General features: G+C 30.3%; 1 protein-coding gene across 4 annotated transcripts in view; it reads right to left on the bottom strand.

Moving 5' to 3' along the window:
• CD36 (CD36 molecule) overlaps window positions 1-17,763 on the bottom strand; it is a 76,100-nt gene that overhangs the window by 30,670 nt on the left and 27,667 nt on the right. For 3 of the 4 annotated variants that reach the window (XM_016159616.2, XM_016159615.2, XM_016159617.2), the window contains exons 3-4: window positions 8,888-9,025; window positions 2,476-2,683 (exon numbers count right to left, since the gene is read on the bottom strand). In XM_016159616.2, the coding sequence (XP_016015102.2) occupies window positions 2,476-2,595 (120 nt within the window). In that variant the 5' untranslated portion in view covers window positions 2,596-2,683; window positions 8,888-9,025. The remainder of the gene's footprint in view (window positions 1-2,475; window positions 2,684-8,887; window positions 9,026-17,763) is intronic. The other variant, XM_016159618.2, reaches the window with a different exon arrangement.

Raw genomic sequence — 17,763 nt, 5'->3', positions numbered from 1 at the left:
TATATAGGAACTACTATTGCCTATCATATCATTAATTAAATCGTCTTCTGCCTCATGATCAAAGCTTCCTAAATTTTATCCCATGTTGTCATCTTTTAATCATTTCTCATTAATCTCATAGCTTTGGTACATCCTCTATATTCTATCTTTCCTCTTCACAACATTTAATTGCATTTTCACAACTTTTTTCATAGTATCAATCAGTCCTTTCATACCTTTACTACAGTCTTCTTGGGCTTTCAAAATTCTATACGTTTTGAAAATCCAACGCAAAGCTCACTTCTTCCTAAAGTTACAGAATACTCTGAGAGATACCTCTTCAAAATAGCTTTTATTTTTTCAAATTATACACGTTAGAATTCAATTCTAAGAGTCTTGCATGTTTCTATATTTTTTACAGTATGCTTTTCAACAGTTAAATCTTAAGTTTGTTGAAATGTAAAATTTATTTTATTCTTAGTCTCTATTCGAAAGCAAATTTTTGATTGCCAAAATTTTTATTTTCTCAGGACTAACAATTATGAATACACGGATACATATTAAAAAATTAAAATAGATGCTAGTACTTTGCATGCTGCCTAACAGTCTATATGTACTACTATTGTTGAATGAAGAAGAAAAAAATAGATGACCTATATTTAGCTACTGATCATCAATTATGTATTAGAAAGAAAAACGTTTAAAATGCTGTGCAGTGGGAGATTATTGTGACATTTCTGTTCTGGAGACTTTCTTAAAAGACAAGTTATAGTTTCTGTGATTCTGCTCTCTCTCCACAGGGGGATCCAGAAGGAAAGCACAATTTACAGAGCAATGGGGTCTTAAGCAGTGGCAGTTACATCTTATACTCTTAGATAAGTCCCATCTCACCATCGTCTTTCTATCAAACCATATCAAAAACAATATCAAAAAACTGAGAATTTAAAGAAGGAGATAATATTCAATTTATATATTTTTTTAGTTAAACATGGGGCTGAAGATTTACAGTCCCTTAGCAATTGAAAAGATAGAATTGACTATATTATTATTGAATAAATATAGAATGTAAGTATAGGATCTAGTACCTAAAAAAATGTCCTATTATACTATCTTTTACACAGCAGCTATAATGGTATAGTAAGTTGAATTCTTTTAACTTTAAAATGTTTATAATTTTAGCTAAAGAAATATCAGAAAATAGTAACTTCTGATCATGAATAACCAGATTTAAAATTAATTATTCATATTAATTTGTCAATTAAGTCAATACTTCAGTGAAATAAAATAGTATTTACTTATATTCCTGATAAGAGCAAGATGTCAAAAATAGATAAAGGCATGAAGGAGATAGGGAATTGGCAGTAACAGAAATTTCAGTATGAATTGGTAGGCATAGCCCATTTTATGATTTAATTCTTGTTGTTCTCCGTTGTGCACTATACTTATTAACCTTCTGTCTGAGCCACTGACATCTAATTAGTCTGAGAGCTGGGGCCAGCACTCAGATATGTTTTACTTGGCAAGCATTATGTTTTAAAAAAAAGAAATACACATGCCTTTGGGCAGGGCACACACTCTCAGGTTAACAATAGTCCCTGTTCTTTATTTTGACTTGTTCTTCACAGCTTCACTTTAAAAGCAAACAACAAAAAAAAACTTGTCTCCAAATTTCTGAAGCTATTTGAATTTGCCATCCTTGGTTTAGGACTTCAGCAGATCTGTCTTTGTTCTAGGCTTTTCTCTATCAATTAAAGTTGTTAAGTATGAAGGTAATTAGAGGAACCAGGGGGGGAAATTCTAGTTTGTTGTGCAAACTTGTATAACTGAATTACTCTAATTTTAGTTATGACTACAGTCTACTTGTTGCATATACACCGGCATATGTCTTACATAACATTTCTGAAAGTATTTTCTAAGAGCCAAATATAAAGCTTTATAAACAGGAAATATTTATACGACAATCATATTATTATACATATAAAAAGCAGTTTACCAAATAAAAAATAGTTTAACAGTTTTTACCAAAAATTCCTGCTTTATTATTAAACATGATCATGTTTAAGTGATTATTTATCATATGTATTTATATATTTATAATCTATAGCATATTGATACACATTTACTATTTTTAGTATTTACCAAAGTACAACTACTTTTATGCATGTTCCCTCACAAAACATATTTACCTATTTTTCATTCGAAAGTATATCAGCTTACTCTGTAGACATAAACATTTCAATTACTCTATATAACTCTAAATAGCTTTTATCAGAATTTGGATATTCATACTTAAGATAATGATGCATTCATATCAAATAAACATTAAACTTTTAATGTTTCTCTATTAGTACAGTTGCAATTGTTCACAGTCACTTTTATACTGAAGTCATAAAGTCACCAGCTTTCATGAAATATCAAACAGGTACCCAAAATGAATATGGGACAGACGATGAAACGAATTAGAATGACAAGATATATCCTTTGGACTACTTATACCTTTGTTATTGTCTTCTGAATAATCATGTCCCCAACTGGCATTAGAATACCTCCAAACACAGCCAGAACTGCACCAATGACAGCGCCAGCGATGAGCCCACAGTTTCGATCACAGCCCATTTTTCTTGTTCAGGGGGAAATTAAGGTTCAGCACTTGCTTCTTTCAAAATCTCAGGTCCAATTAATGCGGTTTCCAAGAAATATGGTTCTATCATTAGAAAGAGATCATAAAACAGAAGCTTAAATATCAATACAAATAGACCAAAGCATGAAGAAAACACACATAGGAAACAGGTCATTTTGCCAGTTATCAATAAACAAATGCTTTTTTTTTTTTTTCGCTGTTCTAAGAAACTGACTTTCTAGGTTATGTGCTCCCCTTTTGTGCTTTTTACAACCTCCCAGTGGTAGAAATAAAAAATATTATCACATAAAGCAGTTCTTTAAAGTTCTCTTTTAAACTTTCTTCCTATGGATGATTAACCTATTGTAATCTTATCTCAGGAGAACATGCTTACTGTGCTCTCACACCGTTGCCTACTTTTACTCAGCCTGGGACACTTATCTGGCTTCTCCATCCAAACACAGCCATCCACATCCTTACCGACGAAATGTGGGTAAACTGATGTCTTCTCTATCTAAGTGATAAGCAAGTATGGTAATGGATGTTTTCTTTACCTACTTTATGGCAAAATATGGATTTTATAGGAAGTGATCTGATGAGTCTCAGAAAGAACAAATTCTTCTACTCATTTGTCAGATATGTTTTTTTTTTTAAATGGATAAATTAGGAAGATACATTACCAGAAAATCAATACTAGAATACTCTCTAATATCACCAAAATTATTATCACTGTCGAAAGAAAATCCCATTTTCACGAATACTGAGCTTATGCCTGAATTGTTTCTTATAAACAGTATTAAAACACTGAAATATTTTAAGGAAATATACTTTACTGTCAATTTTATTATTAATAATTAACTTTTAGATAGACTAAATGCACAAAGAATTTGAAGAAAATATAAATGTAAAGGATGCTTGGTTTTAATAATAGGCATTGTTTTATTACTAGTCTCAAATATTTTTTTACATATTCAATTGCAATATTATTCATATTATCATGGCAATTGATTCATGTCAATTCTACTAAAATAAACTAGTTCGTGCCAGTATGTATTTCACATAGTCAATATTTTCTGCTATATTTTTTTTTTACTGAAGTTATTTCATAAAGAATAGAAGAAAATAATTTGTGAAATAAGTGGATCCTCTTCTAACAAAATTAATAAGAATTTCTTATTTTTGACCTGTATTGGAAACTACATGCATTTGAGCTATTTTGGTTGTAACAGCATTTTTTAAATGGGTTGACTTGATACTGATGAACAGGCAAAATGTGCTTTGTAGCTTATAATCAAATATTCCCTACTTCAAAATACCCATAGCCAAGTAAAATATAAATGTCAACAGAATGGAGGCTACAGACAAGAAAGAATCATGCACAGAATATTTTTGTCAAAATTGTAAATGTAATTTAAAAAAATTATATATGGTTTCAGATTTTCTCTCCACAACTTTGCTGCCAAACAATGATCTTATGATTTTAATACTTTTTGTACTTGAAGAACCATTTAGTTTTTCAAGAATATTACTTGTATAACTAAATAAGTAATGGTAAGAAAATAAGAAAATGGAAAAGATAAATGTTACAAATTTTTTTCCCATGGCAATTTTATTTATTTTTCACTCTTTGTTATCCTTCATGAACTTCCTCTACCTGTACATCCAATGTAAATCAAGATGTAACAAGTTCATTCACGCTGAGGTCTTGGTGGTTAAGAAGCTTGAATAGTCATGAGTGTCACATGATTTTCAAATATAAAAGAAAAACACATAAGTCTAAGCAAGTGGTTTATTTTTTCCTGTGAAATTCTGTGCCTCACTGAGCAAACAGGGTTGGCTTTTTAATTGTCTGGGGTGGAGTATGAAGAATAGCTTTCCTCACTTTCTAACGTCATGCAACATGCTACCTTCTATGGCTTTGGCCAAGGTCATCACAATGCAATGGAACAAGTTACTTAAAGCTGATAATAAGGACAGGATATTATCAAGAAGAATTTTCTTGGAATGTATACTTGTACAGCACTTTAAAATTTTCTTGAAACATAATCTTTTAAACAACCATAGTAATTGCTAACCACAGAGTATCATTCTGTTGCCCTGTATACTATGTGCACATAATCATATTTGGGGTAGCTTATTAAGTAATATTTTGCTGAATACCCATGTCATAGACCACCTCCTCCCAACTCTCATTTGGAAGTTATAAAGTAAGGTAGCAATCAAAATACAGGAATCCAACCTGAAGTAATTGAGATTAGTAGGTTAGAAATTAAACCAAAAATTGATTTGCCACTTTCTTGCCAGGTGATCACGGCTAAACCTTTTACTCTCTCTGTATCTCAATTTTCTCATGTGTAAAATAAGTTGCTAAGACAAAATCATCAGTTTTTAATCTCAGAAGCCTAACCTGTTCTTCACTCGAATTCTTATATGGAAGACCAACACACAGAGTAACTATAACAGCACTAGTAGGAACCCAGAGACCTTGATTTCTAGCTTGGTCTCACCACTACCACCAGACACTCTCCTTCTGACCTTCAGAAAGCTCTAGGAGAATCTCTGTAGATTCTATGGTTTTGCAAGCCCATTTAAAATTGGGACAGGAAAACCATAGTGTTAAATTTCAGTTTTATTCATATAATATTATGAATCTATTAAAAAATTCAACTCAAAGATTAAGTTATCTTTTTTCAAAAGTTATTTTATGTCCTATATAAAATTCACTAAAAATTATACAATGTCAATATCATTTGCAAATCTGACAGATAGAATAGAAATGATTTTAAAATTACACTATATGGTTACTAAAATAGATATGCATATATGTATATATGTATATGCAAATATATGTATATGTATATTTTGCTCCTTTTCTGATTCTATGCCATAATGTAGTTGTGAATCTATCTGATCCTTATCTTTATCCTTTTTTTTCAGTAGCCTTGTGTACTATACAGAAGAGTTTCTGCAAGGAGCAAACAGTCCCAAGAATGTCCACTGGAGGACCTAGGAGATAGCACATGTTTTCCTTCTCCCTCTCTAAACCTGAAAATCCATTATTATGACTTCTATAGACCCTAAGCCTAAAGATGTCATGTAATGGGTATGCCTAGAGACCACCTAGTCTCTGTCTACTTTAAATTAAAACTCAAGTGAAATAGTGTATACTCCCACTGCTGTTGAATCGAGTTCATCAGAAAATAGAAGTATTAGGTAAATTATTCTGTAGAATTACATGGTTAGACAGTTATTAGTCTAACACCAGCCTGATTGATATTTAAGCAAAGATACAAGTAGTTAGGTAACATTACATCAGACATGGACTGATATACTTGAAAGAGATAGAAAGACAGACAGACAGACAGACACACACACACACACACACACACACAGACACACACACACACGCAGATTGATGAAATATATCTACTTTTTCAAATTTTCTGGTTGAACTACTTTTGTTAACTTGATGTTTCCAACTCTTTTCCCTCTCTAACAGGCAAGATATTTGACATACTTGGGTTCATTTATTATGCTTCAGTACCTTGATATCATCATGAGTACTTAAGTATTGCTATTATAATTATATATTAACCTTAGGCTTTGTACTACAAAATTACAATCAGTTTTATTCACCTGAGGCAAAGAAGGGCCAAACGCGTAAGTAAGATATGCATTGAGTACATAAAAGCTCAGGCTACACAGCACATTCTATTCAACAGCTTTTCCACTCATGTTTATTGTCAGGAAAAAAAGAATGTAGTTTGTCCTCAATCTCCTTTCAAATTTAGGTATTTAGAGCAGGTAAAATTTGTGTCTTCCACACTTGGTTTTCTTAATAATATAACTCTTACATATTAAAATAGCTAATTTATATCACTTGCTAATTTGTATTAAATTTTATTCTTTGTTAATTGTCCTTCTTAAGAAATTGACAAGACATTGATATCTGTAATAATATACTTCTTGTTTAAAGTACCTAAAGTTAGAAAGCAAAGAATAATGATAGATATAGAAAAAACACTAATTACTGCAACTTCTGTAAAATAAATTTAATTTTTAATTTATGTGTGAATTTCCAACCAGTCAGAATATATCAAGGTAAATATATAATAGAAAGAAATTATAGACATTTAGAATATCAAACAATAATATAGTCATTAAATTATACTTTAAAAATTTCAATTTAAAACTTGTTTTGGTGTAATCTTAAAAAATTAAAACAAGTACATTGAACTTCATATGTTATACTAAGAAATGTTCTATAAACAAGCCTCTCTTTTGGAATACTTTTTGGAGTACTCGATTACAGGGTTTAAATGGGGTTATCTAGAGCTATTCTTAATCTTTGAACCCAGACAGAAATACTGCACCTATTTTTTTCCACCCCAAATTCTACTATCAATAGTAAGATACTCTACAATTTGCAATGGTTAAAATTCTGGGCTTTGATGCGAATAATTGCAGTTCAATTCTAGGTCTTAATATTATAGTTTCTCTGTTACTCAATTTTCTCTAAAATAAGTATGTTATACATTAAACAAGGTTGCAAATATCAAAATCAAATGAGATATTGTATAAAAATTCCTGTCATAGCAAATGTTGTAATCTTGAAATGTTATTATAAAATATTTTGAGCAACCATACAATGTAATTTCATATAGACCAATATTATAAAAAACCTAGTAAGTGTATATAGTTTATACAAATATAAATGATTATTTACAAAACACTTAAATTATAATGTAATCTAATAAAATGATTTTTTTATATATATATACTCAGAAATTTAGAAAATCATGTAAATGGAAAGGTAGCTACTAGATTAGACCAATGCTACTTGAAACTTTTAGCAATGACTTGGGCCAGTGAGCTAAAACATGATTAAATTAGAAAATAGTTACAGAATTAGTTCCTTCAGGAACAAAATATTCATAAGATCCAAATGTATTTGAGTAAAAATGGCTGAACTTTTTCATAAAAAATAAGGGTGGGAGTTATCACTTCTCAGACAAATTCCAAAATTTTTAGTTCACTCAAAGTACCTCTCTAATTGTAATTATGAGGTTACTCCCATGTTAACTTACTATATGATTACTGTATATTTGATTTACTGTTTTATTTTAATAATGATTCTGGTAAATAAATCATGTTTTTTTCTCTCATAAAATTCAATGAACCACTGAATTCTCTATATAACTAAACTTTTTAAAAAAATTTTACTTTGGTTATTCTGTGACCAATATTAAAAGCAATGCTTCTTTTAGAGTCATAAGAAATTACTAAAACCACATAGAATGGACTAAAAGTACATTAAAAATTTTTTCAACATCTTTTAATATTTTACTTGACAATTCCAGTAACTATTTTGGATTTACTCTAGAGAATTTATGCCATTTACAGTTATATAAAAATTAATTTACTGTAATTAAATTAAAACTTTTCAGTTCTTTAGAATGATTTATCCTTTACTTAAACTTGATATCATCATTCAATAAGATAATTTGCTGATATTTATAATATGATTCCTAAATAGCCTAAAACATTAATTTTAGTTTATTTTAATTCTGCTACAAAATTTTATATAATTCATACTTAGGTCAGTGATAAAAAATAGAATCATTATTTGGCATTAATATAATTTACCATTCCCAGTAGCATTATATTTGTTCATTAAAAAAAAAAAAGAAAATATTCAAATCATACATTGCATTTAACCATGTAGACAAAGTCAAGTTCACCAAAAATTGTGCAACTCAGATAGAAAATTAAATAAGCTAATGACAAAAATAAATAAATAAGTTAATGACTCTGTAAAGTAATAATTAGTTAACAACCACATTCTAGAGAGCATATTGATATGAGTGGGAAGTCACTTATAACAACTATTCTCACTATATTGATTTTTATTTATGATGATTTCCATTCATAATTTTAAAATCCTGCCTAAGGATACAATGATAGTTTTACAATAATGAAATCTGATTGAAAACCATTTTAAATATTATCAAATACATGTTTACAGAAAAATGTAAGATTTTAAACATCAAGAAATGAAATATCATTGATCATTGGACAAGGTTTTAATATTTCTTAAACATAAATGTAGGAAGATTGATAACTTAGAAAACAACACAAACTTAATTTTTAAAGCCTAGTCATTTCATAAAAACATTTACTGCTTTTGTCGTTGTTATATAACATCTTAAGAGTGTTTGTATAGCAGTGTCATCTTTTATTATCTGAGAGACAGAAATATTGTTTATTTTAAAAAATCATATGACTTACCTTTAAAAAGGCTAAGAAGGATTTTTCAATCAAATGCTTCAACATTTGAACAGACAGGTCTTAGTAGGAACCAAATGGTATTCTGCAGGAAAACCCTACACTGAAATCCTCATTACATAAAATGTGTGTTTAAATATGCTTAAAAAAAAAAAAAGAACACGACGTCAAATCCTGTGAGTGGTTTGTTGCCAGAGGAATTTAAAAAAAAAAAAAAAAAAGGAACACACACATGACACTACTGGTATGGCTCTTAAGTGTCTATTTTTATAGTCTGGTGAGGACCCATTGCCTATATCTGAAATACTCAGCAGTATTATTTTTGTTTGTTTAAGCCTTTTTCCCATCCAAGTTAAGTCAGAGGTCAGGGAGACAAAAGGAACTGACTTTCTGAGCTGCCTCTAACATATTCTGTTTTATTATACAATTGTTAATGCAAATAATGAACTGAGTCTGGGTGTGAAAGTTCGGGAAACTAATCGGGGATATTCATCGGAGTCTCATTTCCCTGTCACAATTTAGCTTAGCAAACTCATTTCATGAAATTTAAATAAAACACACTTTTCTATACACACTAATCTAAAGTTCACTGAGACTAATAACTTTGAAAACAGTTGGAAACTATCAATCATCAATGATGACAAACAGACTTTTAAAAAGGAAATACCCTATTGTTCTAACTAGAAGTTCTTAACTGTTTATTTTTTATTCGGTTTATAAAAGCTTCATGAACATGACAAAATTCCCCTACAAAAACCAAAATATTAAATTTTTCTTAAATTTCTTCGGCCAAAATACTACTATTAAATAACATTTAAATAAAATTTCTATTTGGGACAATCTTTTAATATACAAAGAGTATATACATAAGTTACTTTAAAGGAAAGTTGTTATTATTAAATCTAAAAATATAGAAGGTCTTGCACTTTGGGAAAAGAAAGACCCTCAATATTAAGAATTCATTCTTAAAAAGAAATTTTCAGAACCACACAGACAAAATCAAAATCTTCAGAAGATTAAACTGTCATCTAACAGATGGGGCATCTGAATAAATTCCTCCAAGTCAACCTTGAAATAAAGCAATGTAATAATATCAGGCAGCTATATACTTAATTTATTACATCTTATTTAAACCAGTCCTTATCATTGACTTGTTCCTGCTGTTCTTTTATTAACAAATGAGTAATATCTTTTGATATGACTGGAGAAAGGAATCTAACGCACTCTTTTTAACTCAAGCATTGCTTTCCTTTTCCAGGGTATTATTACTGACACATTAATTCAAAAATTAATAATACATTTTAAAGCACTTCAGGTATATTGGGATTTTTTTTTCAAATTTCAGACCACTTAATTAGGATAAAGTAGAAATGGGCTTGTGTAATCTCATTAATTTATGCTTTCCAATTAAAAAAAAATAACAGAGATTTCAGGTAACTTAAAAAGATAATTTATTTTTTACGAAAATGACCTTTTTCTGTATTGTATTAGTAAAAAGGTAGCATAAAAGCTAATTAAATATTTTGATTAAAAAAATCAATTTTATTGTATTTAAACTGCTTAAGTCACACACACACACACACACACACACACACACACACACACCAGTATGACAATTCAGAAATAGTTCACCAACACAGGAGTTCATATAGGATCTTTTTTAAAGAGCATATTTTAAACGTATTAAAAAATTAAATGAAAATGAAAATATGAACAGTATTAAAGAAAGATATTTCAGAAAAAAAATCTGCAGAATAGTTGCCTAAGTTGATACTGATCACTATTTAATCAATAGCTTAACGCCGTCCAAATCCTCTGACTATCTCTGTCAAGGAAAACGTCACATACTCCTATGAGCAGTCCAAAGACTCAAATTTGCATTCCCAGAAACAGTTGATAAGTATTCAATCTCATAAACAACAGTTCCTGAGTAGTTTAGCACAAAAGACCTAAAAAGCGCACAAGTAAAATCTGCAATCACATAGATTGTGAGCAAAATATACACCCTAACGATAAGAGAGAAAAATGCTGCACCCATTTTAAAGTAAAGAATGTTGAGGTTTTCTTCTTTTAAAGGATTACATTTCTAAGGTATTTTAAAGAGATGCGTTTCATGAGAGCATATACTTTGCTTATATAAATCCACTATAGCACTAGATTTGGTAGAATGAAGGATAAAATTTTCAGCATACTAGAGTTAGCTTATACTTTTATTCTCTCAATCGGAAAAAAATAGAGAAAACTAAGTAAGAAGGTCATAATACGAACTAAATCAGGGGCCTGATTACTAGGCACTCAAATGTGTTTCTCTTTCCATCATGCCTCCGTTTTGATTACATAGAGCAGCATGAGACATATACTTCCATTATTTTCTTGTCCTGTCTCTGCATCTGCTAGAATGTTGGCTTTGCGAGGAGGGAGACACTTACTTGTTTAGTTCACTATTGAATTCCCAGAGTATGACCAGGCTCATAGCTGATTGAATGAATGAACTTGCACCACAATTATCATAACCAAAATAATATTTTGAAGAGAGCGAGAATGACCAGAAATCTGAGGTTTTTAGGCTGCTGTAAATACTATAAATATGCAATAGTATGATTGGGATGAAGAGCATTTGATATGAAAGTGAATTAAAATTTCTCCATTTTAGAATTATTGTAAAGATTGGGAGTGATAATATGAATGACTTGGTGCAGAGCCTGACATATAGTATTTATTTAATGAATAATTGTATGGTGATCATTGTCTATTAAGAAAATTTTTATTTTAGGAAATTTATTAAAGTAAATGGACAAGCAAGAAATATTGAAAATTATAGAAAGATTTAAATCGAGACTTCTCTTTAGACCCCTAATTTTATTTCTCAGAAGTAACTATTAGCTATGTTCTCCCTACCCCAGAAATTTTATGAATTTTAAACTTATACACATATGTACATGAGATAATACATATACTGAATCACACTTTCTGCAACTTGCTTCTTCTTATGTGCTTTGAAGACATCTTCATATCATGGATAGCGTCAACTCTTTTTTTCATTATTAAAAAAAATTCCATAACAAATGATGTATTATTGTCTTTTAAAGGACCAGTCTTTTTTTTTTTTAATGGACGTTTTTTGTTGTTTCTGGTTTTTGATCTTACAAAAGCCATGCTTAAAAAAATCATATATACATAATTTTGTTTACTGGTGTTAGGACACCAGTAAATAGCAGAAAGTGTAAGTTCTGGATCAAAAGCTCTTTGGTAGAGAGAGTTTTACAAATTTTTGTTTATATGTGTACACAATGTGTAAGAAGCCTATCTGCCAGTTTATACAAAATTTTAAGTTTATTAACAAGTCCTTTTTTAACTGGTAAATATTAAATTCAATGAAGTTTAATCTATTTTCTTAAGTGTATTAGCCATGTATATTGTTAAATATTTGTAATAATGTTTTGGTTCATCTTTTCCTTTTTGTCTGTTTGTCTTTTCTTTGTTAATTAGTAAGAACATGGCCAGTCTTCTGACATTTGACAATTTTTTTAAAAATTAACTATATTTACTTTTATTTTAACTATTTTAAATTATCAAAATTTTTAATTTTATGCTATCTTTCATTGTAATTTTCTTTTAAGTATTGTATCATACTTTGAAAGCTTTCTTCACTTCAAAGATATAAAAATAATAAAATTTCTTCTGGCATTTGTATGGTTCTTAAAAATCTTTTATAATAGTACTTTTTGATAAGCTGATTCATGGAATTTCACACTTACCAAGTAAAAGAGGAAGAGTAAAGTAAGTTGACTAACATAAAAATTGCAACATGTTTGAGAAGCAAATTATAGATGTATTACAAGAGTTCTAGAAGAGGGATCACGTGGCCCTAGTGCTGATCACAGTTTTATTAACAGTAATACGATTATGAATTGGCCAACACACATTAATCATATTCCTGGTTTCCTTTTTTGTCAAAGCTAGTAACTATGGAATTTACCTACACCCTCAAGCTGAAAATTGAATCAGATTGTAGTTTTAAATTAAAAAATGTAAAGCTGTATGCATATAGGTTCTACATAGTAAATATTTTTAAACGATTATTTTTTTTTATAATTTGGCAAATGAAAAGAAGAATTTTAGTATAATATCTATTGCAATTCTAGATTGTATAGATAAATTAAGACATAATTATGATGATGATATGACAACAGAATAAACACATATTGGAGCCTGCTACTTGCCAGTAGTCCAACTAGGTAGTTCATATGTATGAGTTCATTAACTTATTACACCACCTTACTTCACTTTTTAGACAGCTAGCTGAGGGCACATGACTAACTCTGCCAAAATAAGAATTAAAACCCATATAGACTGACTAAAGAGCCTATCCTGTTTTCTGAAAAAATAAATAAAAAAATAAATTCTTGATCGATACCCAATTTTACATATTCTTTTCAAAACATTGTACAAATTGAATGACAATTTTAAATAACCTGATATTGTATTGAGAGGAAAATAGTATCTAAACACAACAAACAAGGAATGAACAGTTAACATAGTCTGTAAGTGACAATTAACAGAATTATTTTGAGATTAAACAAATAAAATCCATTCTAAAGCCCTGTAAACTGTCTCAAGATATTAGTTATCAGTGTAAAAACCATAAGATAACATTTGTTTTATCACTTTTATTATTGGGGATAACTAACAATGGAAATTTATACATACATACATACATACATACATACATACATACATAGTAATGCACATGTATATACATCCATGATTTTATGTGTGTGTGTGCATATGAACATACATTTATTTTTTTCAATTGCTGCATCATTCATTTATAGAAGTACTAAACTAATGGCACAGTCTATCTGCTTTGAATGATGAGGAGGGCTTTACATATAGAGATAAAAATAAATATATATGAACATAATTTTTAAAAAAGAATATCAAATGCACGAGACATAACAGTATAATGTCATGCCAGTGAAAGACTGAGAGTCTAAAATGGAGATTTCCAATATCACCTTTAAAAGAATATTTCAAGGACATTATTAAAGATCAAGTAAAAATAGCAAGGTATTTAAAGTTTAGATTTAAACCATGTGGTCTAATGAATTGAAACTGAATGAAAGCAAACATACTAAATTAAAAATATAACATAAACTTACTCATATGTTTAATAGAAGCTACGACAGGAGATGTGTGTAAAAGAGAGATTAAAGAGAGAGAACTTCTGTGGATAGTCCTTATTTGAGTGAGGTCAGATCAATATGTAATATCCATAGGCCATCTAAAAATGTTAGTAGACCTAATCTTTACTTGAAGTTTGCAAAGCTGACCTAACTTTCTAAGGAGAGGGAGAAAAGGTCAACATTTAAATGACACTAAGAAATGTAAGGAAATGTTATGATCAGCATAGTTATCAGGGTAATTCATACTCATACAGTAGATGGAGAATTATTGGTGGGGGAAAGCAGAAATATTCTGGTAAAAGATTAACGAGGCCTCAAAACATAGTGTGGTAAAACAGTAAGAAAAAAAATCAATAATAAAAACAAGCAATTAGTTAGCAAATGCCAGATTTTAAAAAGACTGAAAAAAATTGTGCAATCAATTAATTTGAAATTTTTCAGGGCAGAAATATAGAAAATTGAACCAAGGGTACAGTAAATTTTAGTGTTGAGAAATATAATCTAGACTAGAGATAGTCCTTGAAGTAGGGTCTTAAAAATGAAATAAATAAAATACTTTTGAGAAAGGTTAGAGAAAGTCAAAGACCATAATGAATGTATATAAAAAAAAAAAACCAGAAGGATAATGAGACAAAATGATTTTGTTTCATTTAATAAACAGACATACTAACCACATTGTCAAGTCTGTCTTTGAAAAACTACATTATATTGACATTTATGCTATCTGACAATTGGTTACCTTAAGATTAAAGATACTCAACTCTTGGGCATCAAATTCCTGAAAGAGTTAAACACACATACATCTGCACAGATATACATATGCACACGTGCAGACACACTCATACGTCTAGGGACATGGAAGCACACTTAATTAGATTTCTTTTTATAGCTGAAATAAAAAGTAGTTTCTAAAAAGCAAAACAATTTATTTTTAAAATCACCACACAAGAAATAATACATCTCTGATGCCTTTCTTTTCCTGTTTCTTTCTGACACTTCAAAGAGACGTTGGCACAAACCCTGCATTTTTGAGTGACACACCAGCTTCTGCTAAAAGTTTTAAAGTAATATAAAACAGTCTATCAAACCCTACAACAAAATCGAACCATCATTTTCCAAGTTGGTTCTCAGTGGGCTTAAAGAAAGTGTTTCGTCTTGGAAAAGCCTGAGTTTTCTGTCTTCCAAGACAGAGATCCCCAACTCCTGGGCCATGGACTGGTATCAGTCTACAGCAGGAAGTGAGTGGCAGGCAAGCAAGTGAATCTTCATCTGCGTTTGCAGCCACTCCCAATGCTAGCATCACCACCTCAGCTCCACCTCAGATCTTCAGAAATTAGATTCTCATAGAAGCGCCTGTTCCTGGTGCCAAAAAGGTTGGAGTCAACAGTTCCAAGAGACCAACAGGTTTGCTTTAGAGTGCTACTTCTCAATGCACCCTTTGGAAGAACTTGAAATATATTCTTAAGATTTCCAAGAATCTATAGGATTCAAAGTGGGAACATCATACCCTAAATGTATCTTTTCAGTTGAACAAAGCCTTATACAATTGTTAAAACTAAACACAAATACCCACCACTTTGTATACACACAAATACATATCCACATCCCCCATATTATAATCTTCCAAAAGCAAATGTTTTCCTGGAACTGTTATGGAGCATTTAAATTGCTTTCTTTACATATTTCCATGAGTGTATTTTGGAAATTGCAAACATTAGAATCTAGACAGAATAAACAGGAGCAGACTACTATTCTATAAACATAAAAGAGATATCATGTAAATTGAGAATAATTATAAAATGTTGAAACACAGCAACTGTCCTGCATGTGTCTCTGTGACAACTGGTAATCTGATTGAATGAAAGAAAATCCCACTTGTCAGAGAAGAGTAAAACCCTCCCTTTGGAATCACCACACCCAAATTTTTAGTTATAGAGAAGTTTAGCTTAACCTATTAAACTTCATTTAGCCCTGACACTTTAGAAGAAGCATTAAAGTTTGCTTTCCATTAGGAAGCACTGACAATGGACTTGAAGGAATCTACCTTGTGGTTAAGTAGAAAGAAATCTTACCTCCTTCTGACTCAACTAGGTCGATTTAAGTAGCATCAGTCCTATCTTTATGCAAATGTCTGTCATCCTCATTGTTCTCCAACAAGTACTGAGGATTCAAAACATGTTTATGTGACCATCCCCTTTCAGATACTTGAATGTTATTCTTCTCTTTTTTTCTGAGGTTGTGATTAAGTAAACAAAAGTAGGTTATGAAATCTGAATTTCTGTGGAATGTCACCCTTAAATGACTCTGCTAGTCCTGTTCATTTTCCACTGCTTGGTTAGTGCATCTATCCTGAGAGACTGCTAGGACACAATTGTTTTCTTGGGACCCAAGGTTTCTCAGCTGTGGTATTTAGGTAACAAACTGTCCTACTCCTTATTATCTCCAGTTCATGAATAAATTTACAAATGTGAATTGAGATGCTTATGTTATCTGAGTACTCCTTTTGCTAACAACACAGTGCTTTCCTGTTTAGAGTGAATATGCTGAGAATATCATTGTTTTCCCAAGCTGCATGTATAAGGGTTGAAGCAGCATCTTCCATGTATTCTAAGAACTAAAAATATTTTCTGGACATAAGCCAAGATTGTTGCTAGGCCTATTTTTCCTCTCATTTTCTATAACTCCTCAGGGAAAACTGGGTAATCACAATAGGTTAGAGGAAAGAGAGTTACAGTGAGTAAAATTTGGAGGTGAAATAAGTCCATAAAAACATGGAAACTGTACCATTTCATGCAACTCAAAATTAAAAACCATTAAATATTTTCCAGTTTAGAAAGAAGCATGTCCCAAAATATTTTTTTTTTTGTGATAAGCTTCAGTATAGACTGTTCTCTTTCACAAGCTTATTTTAATTTTTCCTTATCTGTCTTAGTTGACTTTTATTTAACTCATTTTTATCTAACATTTTTTCAAAATAATACATGAGTTAGGTATGTAAATTTGGAATTGCATCCAAATTAACTTATTGCCATTGTACTTATAAAAGCACAGTTATCCCTAAATCAGTAGAATTCATGAGTTCCTTTGGTGCTTCACTCCTTTTATGGATATGCTCACACTATCCACAGATATTTACAGATATTTCTTGTTTTGAAAGACATCCAGCTGCCAATGGCAGTTCAATACACCATCATAGGTTTCAAAATCTTACTAAAAAATATTTTATTCAAACCTTAACTCATTCTGCCACTTATTCTTTTAACTTTATACATACAATTCTACGGAGTAGAAATATTTAAATTCTTCAAACTACGAAACTCAAAAAATGAAGAGTGAGTTAAATTTGTGCTATTTACTGAGTTTTCTTTGGCTTATCTTCCATGTTATTTTGATTAGTAAAAAATACTATGGTGATTTTGTTTTAAAGTCTTTGGTGCAAATTAATTACTTTGAAAACCTGTTCTTTCTATGATAAAATATTCTACCATTGAATATATCACTTTCAGACAATCTTCATCCAATCCTAGGTGAATAAAATTAATGCTGAGAATAGAAAATGTCTGTTTGGAAAAATCCAGTTCATGAGTATTAAGATATGTTTGGAGAAATTGGTTTCAATTTTTAGTTAAAAATGAAACGTAATGAATAAATCTGACTAAATTCAGCCATTTTGATTGACTAAATGATAACTCA

Source organism: Rousettus aegyptiacus, unplaced genomic scaffold, assembly GCF_014176215.1.
Source record: "Rousettus aegyptiacus isolate mRouAeg1 unplaced genomic scaffold, mRouAeg1.p scaffold_m13_p_13, whole genome shotgun sequence".
NCBI classification, from domain to species: Eukaryota; Metazoa; Chordata; class Mammalia; order Chiroptera; family Pteropodidae; genus Rousettus; species Rousettus aegyptiacus.
This window is presented reverse-complemented; position numbering and strand designations above follow the sequence as displayed.